The sequence below is a fragment of the Cheilinus undulatus genome, linkage group 11 (genome assembly GCF_018320785.1).
Source record: "Cheilinus undulatus linkage group 11, ASM1832078v1, whole genome shotgun sequence".
Lineage (NCBI taxonomy): Eukaryota > Metazoa > Chordata > Actinopteri > Labriformes > Labridae > Cheilinus > Cheilinus undulatus.
The window spans coordinates 3,649,627-3,662,489 of NC_054875.1; the positions used below are offsets into that span (position 1 = coordinate 3,649,627).

General features: G+C 41.5%; 1 protein-coding gene across 2 annotated transcripts in view; it reads left to right on the forward strand.

Annotated features, from left to right (window-relative positions):
* The window catches only part of LOC121517016 (rho guanine nucleotide exchange factor 10-like protein), a 79,115-nt gene extending 66,469 nt beyond the window's left edge, over positions 1 to 12,646 (forward strand). For both annotated transcript variants that reach the window (XM_041798506.1, XM_041798507.1), the window contains 3 exons: positions 9,826 to 9,997; positions 10,912 to 11,028; positions 11,182 to 12,646. In XM_041798506.1, coding sequence (XP_041654440.1) covers positions 9,826 to 9,997; positions 10,912 to 11,028; positions 11,182 to 11,777 — 885 coding nt within the window. In that variant the 3' untranslated portion in view covers positions 11,778 to 12,646. The remainder of the gene's footprint in view (positions 1 to 9,825; positions 9,998 to 10,911; positions 11,029 to 11,181) is intronic.
* The last annotated feature ends 217 nt before the right edge of the window (positions 12,647 to 12,863 follow it).

The following is a 12,863-nucleotide window of genomic DNA, read 5'->3' on the forward strand; positions in this document are numbered from 1 at the left end:
TCATTTTCTTTTACTGCATCTTTAGGTATTGAATTACGGACTTGGCAGTCCGTCTGGTGTCCAATTTTAATAAGACGACACTTACTGGCCTTCAGTTGTGTCATTCGCTCACAGATTTGCTTTTGCTTGTTAGTTTTTGGAGCTTCAAATATAATCGATAAGGAGCCATGCAGATCAGAACAAAGTTTGTTTTAATTTGATGCAATCTAAGCCAAAAACTACTCCGATTTTTTTATATGATAACTGACACACTGTCGATCTGTATCATTATTTGCCTCAGCCATAAATTCCTACAACAGCAGCATCATATTTGTCTGAGTCATTCCTGAGGATGCATAACATAGGGCCTGATTTTCAAATAAACAAATAAGCATTGATGGGGTTTTAATGCTAGATTTTGGTTCTTATGAAAGTTTTACTCATAATTATTAGAATTATTAATATACAGTGCTTAACAAATGTATTAGACCACCTGTCATATTTGTCTCAGAGACCATCCAGCATCATGAAGTGCTTTAATGCAGACTTTTTCATTTTCAGTGAGCTCTTCACGTTTTACCATTTTGAACAGGAATGAGGAATTTCAAACTGAATTCACCCAAATTTGAGCCGGCTCACTGGGCTTCTCTGAGAAGTCAGAAATGAATCAAGCATAACATTAAACCACTAAAACTCATTTTTCTGTTCAGGAATTCAAGTAAATAACTATAATTTGACATATTAATCAAGAAATATGAATGTGCTTTACTATTTTTCAGGGTTTTTTTGTAAATCAGTAAGTTTGAAAATTCATGGATAACAATAATAATTCTATTTTAGCATTAAATATATCATTTGGGTTAAAGAGCTTCTACATATTGGTGTATTAACCATTGCAGTAAAAAAATGATTTTGGTAATTACCAATGCTGTTAATTTAGGGCAGCTGTGGCATAAACCTTACTTTGGTTGGGGTTAGGGTGGTCTAATACATTTGTTAAGGACTGTAGATAGATAAGATTATTAATGTAGATTTATAAATAATTGGGCACCACCCTGGAAATAAGGAAGAACAACCAAAAAGGAGCAAAAATTAGTCTGCTCAGTCTGATAGTAAAAATTAAAATACTAATATTATTGATATTTAATAAATACTGATATTTAAATAAACTGAAGGATCAAGAATGAGCACTGACTTTCTCAGTTAGCAGATTATTGCTGCGTATATGCAAAATAATCACAGACAACTTCTCTTAAAATTTGTAGTAATGTTTTTAAACAAAGCAGATTCAAAGGTTATCAATGTCACTTCATTCAACAAACTATTATGAAATTAAGCTACTATAAATAAACTATTTGCAAAGCAAAGCGTGATAAATGTGTGCACATGAGAGTGTCAGAGAGAGAAACTAGAGGGAGAGAACGAGGCTGAGGTTCCCAAATGTCTGACTAGAACAAAGATGGTCGACATGCATAAATGGCTACACGTGGTTTCACGTGTGACTTTAAAGATGGTGGAAACTTAAGCCCTCAGCTACAAAATCCATTCAGTAGCCTCATAACAGAAACCCAGGGGCCGGACTTCAATTTTGATGGCAGTCAGTGATGTTGGTTTAGGTCAGTGGTTCTCAACCTTTGGGTCCGGACCCTCTTGGGGATCGTGAGACACTAACAAGGGGGCTCCAGATTCCCTAAAAAACTAAGAATATCTTTTGAATTCCACTGTTGCCACTTTACACCAATTTTGCCAAATTTTAAGCAGTTTTCATTTTTTTCTTACTTATTTTTTAACCTTGCAAAGCAGATGGATACGCCCGTTTCCTTGTTTTTCACTGGTGAATTCATCTTGCAAAGCTCCCATCTGAACTGTTTGGGCCCGGTTAGAAAGTGACAGGACCAATCAGTGACAAGTACTTTCAGCACTTACAGCTTAGTCGTGACGTATATAAGCAGCAGCAAGAGGCCGTTGCAATTATGGCGGAAGAGCTTTGCATGGATGCTGCTAAAGCGCAAGTTTTATCAGAACTTGATGGCATTTCTTCATTAAAAGAAAAACAAAGAACAGCAGTGAGTTGTTTTCTTTTCAAAAATGACAAAATTCGAGTACTTTAATGTCTATAGTCGCCATGTTTCGTGTTATTCCTCGGTAGCTGTGTACATGCAGCTCGATAGTGGCTACGTCACGTGTTATGTTGCTCTGATTGACCCGTAGAGATGACAGACAGAACGGTCATCCAGTCACACTCCGAGTTTTTTTCAAAGCCTCTGCCTTTTCTCAAATGTTTCCTCTCGAAGCTTTCCCAGATGGATGTGTGAAACACTTCCATCTGGCGGTTCAGGTTACTTATTTTTGCCATTTTAAACCCCTTCCACCACTTTTTTTCTGTGTCCTTGCTTATTGCGTGTGAAAAATGTCTCCATATTAAAAGCGTGGTTATGATCCCAAACCGTATCTCTGGTTCACAGACTGCACCTGGAAGTCCTGAGAGGAGACAGACAGCACAGTAAATGTATTCAGCATGATTTCTGAGTCTGTTTACCATTTCAGAGTCATCATGGCAGCACTGTCAGTAATTTATTCAGGGCGAAGCCAGGCTAGAATCAACCTGTTGTTGCATTAAGCAAATGAACTCTGTTCAACCTCCTTCTGCACAGACAGAAAATACATTTGACTGTTTGACTGTTTCTGTGGGCCACATGTTAAACATGAACTCAGGATTCAGAGAAACTGAGGATTTCCACACCGGATGTTGCTTACCCATCATTTTAACACATTTTTGCCATTTGACACTTAAGTTTGCCATTTTAATCTCTTTCCACCACTTTTCTGCCTGTTTTTGCCACTTTAAACCAATTCTTGCCACATAAGCCAAATGTTGCCTCTGTTGACCCATTATTGCCACTATTAACCTCATTTTACCACTTTTTATGCCCTTTTTCCCATTTTAACCACATGTCACTATCTGATATGCCCATTTTTGCCAGTTTGACCAATTTCTGCTAATACTGCCTATTTTTTCTTTCCCAGTTAGCACTATTTTGCCAGTTTATGTAGATTTTTCTTCCCATTTCACCAGATTTCCACCCATTTTTGCAAATTTAAAGCCTTTTCAGCCACTTTTTAATTCCCCTTTAACCACTATGTATGCCCATTTTAGCCACTGTAACCCATTTTGCTTTTTTTTTCGGCTACTTTTTGCCATTCTGCTACTTTTAAGATTCAGCTTCACCACCTTTTCCACCATTTTTTACCATTTTTAACCAATTTTTTCAATTTTTAACCCATTTTATTTTATTTTATTTTATTTTATTTTTTTCAAAATAGATTTACATTTTTAAGACAGCTTTATACTAGCGGTTATTTTTTCAGGTTAAATATAAAATATGGATATCACAGCTTAGCTTTATAATAGACCATGATTTTGTTGACCTCCATGGGCCCCCAGTCTGGCCCCAGAAAGCTCTCTCCTTTATACCCCCTTATGGACAGCCCTGTCATGACTGTTCTTGAATGTGCATGGCTGTGTTCAGTTACTTTCAGGTACAGTGGGGGTCCCCTGTTTCTGCCACCTTTATTTTGGGGGTCACGGGCTGAAAAGTTTGAGAACCACTGGTTTAGGTGAAGACACTATACTGGACATTAACGGACACAGCAACGCAAATCAGCAACACAAAAGTAGAAAATAAGACAACAAATGCAGCTTTCAATGCATGCACATGAAACATTCCCGCAGCTAACTCTGCCCAGATAAAAACCTCTTACTGGTGATTGCAGTGTTATTAGAGTCTGGTGTCCAGCTAGATCCAGGAGTGAACAGAGTTTAGTCCATTAATGTCTCTTCAGCATTTTGGGTGTGTCTCCAGTAAGGATGCGCACAGTTAGCTGATGCAAGCTTTATGAGTCAGTTAAACAAATTGGCTTTACAGTTTTAGAAACACAGGCTTGGGGAGCGCAGATGGTCGAGTGGTTTAAGGCACCACCCATGTACACGGGCGGCCCGGGTTCGAATCCGGTCTGTGGCCCTTCACCACATGTCTCTCCCCACTCTCTTCCCCGTTTCCGAGTCTATCCACTGTCCTTCCTCTATCAAATAAAGGCATGAAAAGGCCCAAAAATAAATCTCTAAAAAAAAAAAGAAACACAGGCTTGGAATCCAGGTATAAGTCTCCAGCAAGTCTTGTGGCATCAAGATGTCAAGAAGGGGAGCGAGGCTCGTATTGTCCTTCTGAAGCGGGACGAGGGTTGCATGTCGTTCTGATACTGGTGGGTTTTCTGCAGAACTCCTGTCCTGATGTTGTTGAAGGAAGGGAAGAAAACTCTTTCTACTCCACCAGCCGATTGCTGACCATGCTAAAACTTAAGCTAAAGCTAGGAAAACAGAGCAACAATGGAAAGCAGCTGCTGTGCAGGACTGCTAGAAGGAGATGATACGGCCTATGATTGGGGGTCACAGTTAATTCTATTACCTTTGGACCCCCTGCAAAGTCTCCTCAGGTCTCCTCCTATCAGTGCAAAGATGTGTCCTGCTGCAAAGGCTACTGGGAAGATGAGTCTTAAGCCAGGTGTAGACTGTGTGATTTTCCTGCCATTCAGCCACGAATTTAGAGTCGCACAACTCACTCTAAAGTCGGGCCAACTTTCAGTCGTGTCGGGGGTTGTTTGTCATGCTGTGTACAGGGGGGCCCGACTACAACCTAATGACCTGCTCCCGACTGGTCTGGAAGATTTCTGGCATGTTTGATATTTTGGTCTTATGACTCCAGACACTTCACAGTGAGAGCAGAAATGCGAGTAGGATAAACAACTTTGGGGGATTGTTTTCCTTTGTAAACGGTCAGACAACGTCCTGTATTACCATGACAACGGCTGGAATGACTTTCTGATGCACCCCACTATGATAAAGGAAATAAACGAGCAGGAAATATTCTTTATCCATGGACCTGCAGCTGACACAAAGGTGATGCTGTTAGTGTGTGTGGGATAGAGAGAGGTAGCGGGGGAGAGAGAGAGAGAAAGCTGGAGAAATAAAGGGGGGAGAGAGTGAATATGACTGGATACACTTCCCCCTGAGTGTGTGAGACTTTTATAAAGGACGCTCTGCGGGTTTCTGCCACAGTCCGTCCCGATTTCAGTTGCACAGTGTGAGCGCTCAGGTCGTGCATGACCGTCGGATCGTACAGTGTGAGCACACAACTCGTGCGCAATGGTTGTGCATCCTAAGCGATTCAGTCGTACAGTATGAGATGACATGCTGCCACGACTGTGGCTTGAAATCACACAGTGTACACCCAGCTTTACTTGGAAGATGGCCTGTTGTTTGAAAGTTAAAACTACATAAAGAGGCATCTGCAGTGTTTGCAGTGTTGACTTTTTATTGGCTGATTCCAAACAACATTTTATTATAAAAGTTCAGAGTTTTCATCCAACTTTGTCATATCTTAAAGATATAAACTCTTTCTTTTGGTGCTATACCAAAATGTCAGTACCTTTTTGTTAGTTTTTATTCAAAACACACTCCAAGTGACTGTTGGTTTGAAGCAGGTTGGGAGAGTTAAAAAGTTTTCCTAGAATCTCCACAAGATGGCAGTGTAAGAAAGGAAGGCAGATGGTGTCAACAGTGAATAGTCATCTCCAGTCAGCTCCAGTTACCCATTCAGTTTTACACAGCACAAGCCCAGTGCATTTCCGTTACCAATAACATTAGCAGGTCATCAACTATAACACCTCTGTATCCTGTACTGGTGAACAGAATGGGTCGGCAACATCTCCCATGGAGCTACTTCACCCACGCTGAACCAGCAGACTTCAGTCTTAAACACAGTGGATTGCCTTCATGTTGATGATTATGCATCCAACACATTTGTTTTTGGACTGGTTAGTTTGTGATTTAAATGTTAAAAAGCCTCTGTAGTCTGTAAAATGTGGACAGATCTAAATAGAATCAAAATTTACACCAGGAACTGTGTGGTTAGTTCTGAATATTCACTCTGGAATATTTTATGTTTGTGCAAACATCCTAAAAACATCTCAACCATGAGCCCTCTACGTGTATCTGCATGTTTCCTTCTGTTAACAGTGTTCACCACTGCTACTCACTCTGGCTCATTAGTTTCCTCTTCCTCTCCCACTCACAGAGTCTCTATCGTCTCCGCTCAGAGAGCTCTGGAGTCTGCTCTCATACACTCAGCGAGACACTACAGAGCCACGGTGTCACATCATAAAGTGTCTTGTTTTTCCTTCTAATGAATGGGATATAATACTGAAAGGAGTGTCTTTGTTGGGATTATTTCCTCTTTGTCCTTAAAAAACAGGACTGACTCATCCTTTTGTTATTGAGGACAATAACAGAAGAGGAGCAGCAGCCGTCCTGCCCTCTTAAAGACTCACAAACATGCCACATCAGGAATAGGATTTAGATGATAATAGGCCGGCTTTTGAAGGTTATTTTTATTGTCTGGTGAGGATTTTTTCAGGACTATCCTCGAGCTGTTCAGTCTTTTCGATGACAGAAAGTTTTGAATCATTCACTCTAATTTTCAGACCCAAATATAAATCTTCAAATCACTTTATTTTCCTTCCAACGTCTTTCTTTTGTAAAAAATATGTTGATTGAATTTTCTACTTAGAAAATCACTAACATACAAAGTAGAAATAGAGATAGAATAGTCCCAGAATATTACTAACGTCCACCAGTCACAGCAATAGATGAGAGCAGGTACATCGGTAAATTGGTGCAGGGCCAGGCTCTTTCTGGGTGAAAACATTCCAGCTAAATGAATGGAAGTAGATGGGAAAGAGGGGGTCTTTAAAGTTAGAAATATAAAAAATTACAAAGTTGCAGTTATTGATAACGGGAAAAAATGATGACTTTCAGATCCAAAATTAGCATTTTCATATTATAATATAAACAAGGTTAATGGTAGTGGGTCTTTGCCCTAAGTGAAGGAGTTCAAGTATCTTGGAGTCTTGTTCACAAGTGAGGGTAAAAGGGAGTGAGATTGACAGGCGGTGCAGCATCGGTAGTACTGCAGGTGTTGTGCCGGACTGTTGTGGTTAGGGATGGGTACTGAATTCGGTACTTTTGTAGGTACCGATCAAATTCCGTCAGTACTCCGGAGTACTGATTCACGTAAAATCAGACGGTACAATGTTTCGGTACCTAAACGCATCCTTCTAACTGCAAGAAAGTGGAAGAGTAGTCAATTTTCCATGCTGGACGCAAACGCAGCATTGCACGCACGAGAGTAATCGCATCGGTGGCAGCTCACTGAATCAACAAAACAAGCATGGCTGACAGGAAGCGTTCGAAAGTAGCGCTCAACTTTTCAAAATACGGTGTAGGTTACACTGCAATATTTGTGACATGACGTTTAAAGGGTTTGCTACAAAACTTCTAACCTGAGGAAGCAGTGTGTTGATCAGGGGCGTAGCTAGGGATTCAGGGCCCCTAGAAAGAAAATTACACAGGGCTCCCCTTAGCCAGCTAGCCAAGCAACAAATGTTGCATCATTTTTACAAATATATATGCACTTTGATGTATTTTTAACCATAATTTCCCAATTTATTAACAATTTTTTACTGTGGCTAAATTAAATGTACTTGCATTATTTTGTAGTGCTGGACCACACTATTTGGACATTTTTAAGAGAGGGCCCCCCCCCAGAATTGTGTTTTACTCTATATGGTACAAATTTCAGTCTGTTGACCGATTCATTGAGTCACTTTTGATACGATAATGAAACTAATTATTAAGAAAAATTATATAAAAACACACTTTTCATTGTAGGCATATGGAAGCCCATTTCTGCCACTTAAAAAGAAAAACGTGGACATAAGGAATATAAAAAAACCAAAGTCATAATTATAGGATTAAAATTCAAAATTAGGAGATAAAAATCCTAATTAAAAGACACAAAGTCGAAATTAAGAGATAAAAAGTAATTTAGTCAATTATAACTTTTTTATATCATAATTTTGACTTTTTAATTCATAATCTTGACTTTGTATCTCATATTATTACTTTTTTCCTCTAATTCTGACTTTTTATATCATAATTATGACTTTTATCTCATAATTTTGACTTTTTCACTCATAATTCTGACTTTTCATCTCATAATTTTGACTTTTTATCTCATAATTACGACTTTTTTATCTTATAATTCTGACATTTTATTTCATGATTATGACTTAGAATTTTTTTTTCAAGAATTGCGGTACTTTCGCATTTTTTTCTTTTTTTATTTGAGCCAAATGGGCTTCCTTACAGGCATCTCAAGGGCCCCTCCCTACTGTGGGCCCAGGGAATCAGTACCCTTTCCCCCCTGTGCTACACCTATGGTGATGATTGATGACTCAGATTGGCTCCCACTGTTTCCTGCTCGTTCGCCCTCCTCCCTCTCTCTCTCGTACCGAATCCTTATTTTCAACGCCTTGATTTGCCCGTATATCATGTGGATAACAACCATGGAAATATACCAGATAAAGGCAGCTACTGGATAAAGGCACGGTACAGATCCCCAGTGTGAGTGCGTCCTAAAAGTTTTTCCCCATCTCTCCAACTTGGCACAGCTGGTGTCGTATGAAGTGTTCTGTCAGGATGGATTCAGAGTGATTCTGAAGGAGTGACAGAGCCACAGGCTCATCCTCACTGCTTATTTTCATTGCAGAATGAAACAATTTTCCACTTTCTATTAATTTTTTGCAGTGAATACAAACAGAATGTAATGGACCCTGTGTGCACGGTTCGGGAGATGCGTGGATTAACCAAAGTGGACTGAACAGGACAATGAAGCATGTGAATATAAAAAAAATCGATGCACTTATTATGGACTTGAACCATGTATCAATGCTGACAGACCTAATGACACTTATAAAGTAAACACAATAGTAAGAATGATAATGGTTGTAACCATTTCTGGTATTCCATGCAGATCTAGTGAATAGAAATTATTTTGAAAGATCACCCAAATTTCTTTAATCATTGCAGGATTTCACTATAATATTGAATTTCATTTCTTGATTTGAACAAGATTTTAGAGCAAACCAAAATCAGCAGGGTTGAAATGAAACACCAGATGCATTGGTGTTGATGGAGCATCTCTCTGCTGCTTACTGGTTTGTGGATCCAAGTCTGACGTTATTAAAAAGTACCAGTCTGCGTGCAGGTTTAGCTCAGTTGGTAGAGCAGGCGCCCACTCTCTCCCCCCATAGGTCCAGTCCTTCCTCATCTAATCTTAAGTCTTTACACACTGGTGGTGAAGGCCTATCCGTATATATTCACGTCACTGCTGCAGCAGTAGGAGAAGTATGGGGTTAGGCATCTTGCACAGAGACTCACTGACCTATGCTTGCAGGAACTTGGGATCAAACCCCCCAATTTGTGGTTGGAGACAGCCGACTGTCTCTTATTCTTATTTTGAGAGAGCCGCTTTTATTTTGGTTCAGATAAGATCATAGTCCTGGGAGAATACTGGGCAAAGCCTGAGTGATAGCAGCCATTTGGCTACTGAAGAGGGCCTTAACAGCGGTCACCATATTGAAACCACCGTCTCAAACACCTTCAGATCAAACAGAGCAAAAGGCACAGCAAAAGCAGGTTTAAGACTCTTGAAAAGCAGCTGCATCTTGCAAGCTTACAGTTATATCAGCAGCTATTTATGAATAATTCAAGATCCTTATTTAAACCAAAATGGATGAGTTATGACAAAAAAGCAGAGAAAAGCATGGATTATTTCAACCAACCAGGTTCTGCACACATGATTAGATGACTGTCCTGTTTTACCTTGAATTACCTCTGACGGATGACCCACAGACCCTGACCCTCTCTCTCTCTCTCCCTCTCTGCAGAGTTTTGAAGCCCACCCTGACCCCAGCTGCAGCATCAGCCACATGGTACATTCAGGAGGAGGGGTGTGGATGGCGTTCTCCCGCGGCTCCTCCATCCACCTGTTTCACACAGAGACGCTGGAACCTCTGCAGGAAGTTAACATCTCCACTCGCACCGCCCACCTGACCCCAGGCAAGGCTGCAGAGAACATCAACAGCAGGAGGGGATGATTAAACAGAGTGCTGCTTTATGTCCTTCATTGCCACTGACACTGAAGTGATTTATCAGCGTGCTCTGTCTGACTGTCTGTAAAAACTTTATTAGGATGAAGAGTATCAACATTCAGGGGGGAGAGGAGCACTCTGGAGAGGTTTAAAATGCGTCTTTCTTTAATTTATCAGAGCCTACGTTAAACATAGGCTGCATTTTATTGTTTCTAGGAAAAACCTTGGTTAGTCTTGTCTCTAAATAATATTATGCTGCTGTTTTTTTATCATGTGATGGTTTATTTACCTTTAGAGGGAAATTTGGACATTCTGGAGGCTCTCATACACAATATTTCTAACTGCTGTATAGCAGCAGGAAATATTGGAAAACATTAAAAATGATTAAAAAGGAAGTAAAAATACGACATCAAAAAGCCACAAATAATCACAAAAGAGCCACACGTTGAGTATCACTGATCTAAATATATACCCAGATACATTTTGGAGCTAGCCTAGTGATTTTTTCATCATGAATGTATTATGTTTGATCAGGGTCCACTACCATACAGTTATGTATATTTATGTCGCTGACTTTAACACTGAAGATTTGGAGTTCTAGTCGTAGTTTAAGCACACTCAGAATCCAGTGTGGACTCTTGGCACCATGACTGCCTGTCTATGTCTCAGAGGCTTTGGATAAAAGTGTCTCCTAAATGACTTATAAAGCTGTAAATAAAGAAGGGAAGCTTTTCTTGTAATTATTATTAAATTAAAGGTGCACAATCAAGGAAAAATGCCTCCTGGCTGACAAACAAGAAAAAGATGACTCTCACCGTGTAAATGAACCTGTTATCCAATCAAGAGCACATGCTGATGGCGTCTTCTGTTTTCATGTTTCAGGTCAGGTTTATATCTCCAGTCTGTTGATCTGTCAGGGTCTGCTGTGGGTGGGAACCAGCCAGGGAGTCATCCTCACTTTCCCTGTACCGACGCTGGAGGGAATCCCCAAAATCACAGGTGAACAGAAGCTCTCACACTCAGCTCCTGGCTGCAGATAAAGCTGGGATATTTGCTCACTAGTCCATGAAAAATGTTAACACAAAATGCGTTTAGTTTGCACTTTTGACATTGTTTCCCATCATTTCTGTTTCATCTTTGCTTACCCTTCAGGAAAAGGGACGACATCCCTGAATGCCCACTGCGGTCCTGTGGACTTCCTGGTGTCGACCTCCAGCACCCTGGCCTCAGATCTGCTCAGGCGGGACTCCATGCTGAACGGCAGCGAGGATTCAGCTCCTGGAGACGGACGGGGAAGTAAAAACGAGGTTGGCGGAGATGAAGGGGGGCAGAGGGTGGAGCAGAGTAGCTCTCAGCAGGACTCTGAATCTCCTCCACCAGGGGAGGAGAAGCCAAAGCGCCTCCTGCTACAGTACCGCCTCTACTCCACCTGCCAGCTGCCGGGAAAGCTGCTGACCGCGCAGCCCGAGCAGGGGAACCCCCGGGCCTCTCAGGACTCCTTGGAGCACAGCCCGGAGGACGGCTCCATCTATGAGGTGAGCGAGGACCCTGATGTGTGGGTGAGGGGGAGGCCTGTGGAGTGGGGGAAGGAGGGGGAGGCCAAGAGGAGTAAAGTCACTTCAACGGCCATCTTCTCTGGAGGCAGAGGACACAGACGGATTGGACAGATGGCCTCACCTGAAACATGCGCAGACACTGCTGAGAACACGCTGCTGGTGTGGCAGCTTCCTCTGACGCTCAGCCAATGACAGACGAGCATGTTGAACAATCAGTTACTGTTGTTTATCTGTGGGATGTTTCAGCAAGACCCGGCAGGATCGCTAACGCCAAAGGAGCTACAGACCCTTCAGCTCTGACATTAGGTGTGAAACCTGGAACTTTCTGACCATAAAGATGTTAGAGACTGATATAAGAGCTAACAAGACCTGTGAATCCAGCAGCTACCTCCAGTCAGTAAGGTCACCATGAAGACCAGAGGTCTCCAGCTTTGTCCAGACAAGATTGTATGCCACTGCAGTACTGTGCAGAACTTTTAGGCATGTTAGGGCCAAAAACTGATGCTGAAGTAAGGCGTAGGTGTGATGAGTAAGCCCTCTGAGTCAGTAGGAGGATTGACACAACCCAGGTTGTGCTCTGGATGTCCTCTTATATGACCAGGGGCATGGGAAAATAATCAGTAGAAATAGTAATAAAGTCCACACTTTTAGGGCAGGTTAAAAGATGGATGTGGCAAGTGAGCACAGTCTAGGGTACAATCTGGGCAGTTAGTAGGCAGTGTTAATTTCGTCAACTAAAACTATGACTAAAAATGTGAGGGACAAGTATAAACAAGTCAGGTAATTTTCTGGATGTTTATCCTGATATTTTCTGGGTCGCATGTGTGAAAGGAGCTCAGCAGTCAGGCTTTGATGCTCCTTAACATGTCAACATTGAAAGCACTGAATTGTCATTTGACTGCATACAGAATCAGAACGAGCACCTTAGCTACGATACACAGAAAGCAGAAAAATCTTTCAGGTTCACAGTACTGTGCAGAAGTTTTAGGCATGTAGAGCGCTAACGGTTCTTCACAGGTCCTGATGTTCCACAACCCCGGGCTGAAGAGAGGAGGGAGGGCGGCCAGAGTCAGTGTCGACACATTTAACATGTACGTGTGTCGCTCAGCAGCCAAGGTCGAGCTTAACAGCATTTGTTTTGTCCAGGCCTTTGCAGCCCTGGCAATATGCCCAGCAACCACCAACAGTTTTCAGGTGCTTAGACACAACAACCAGGGGGTTGTGGCAACCCTCCTACCCACCCTAACAGTACCCTAGGCTATGTTTAAGTGCCACTTC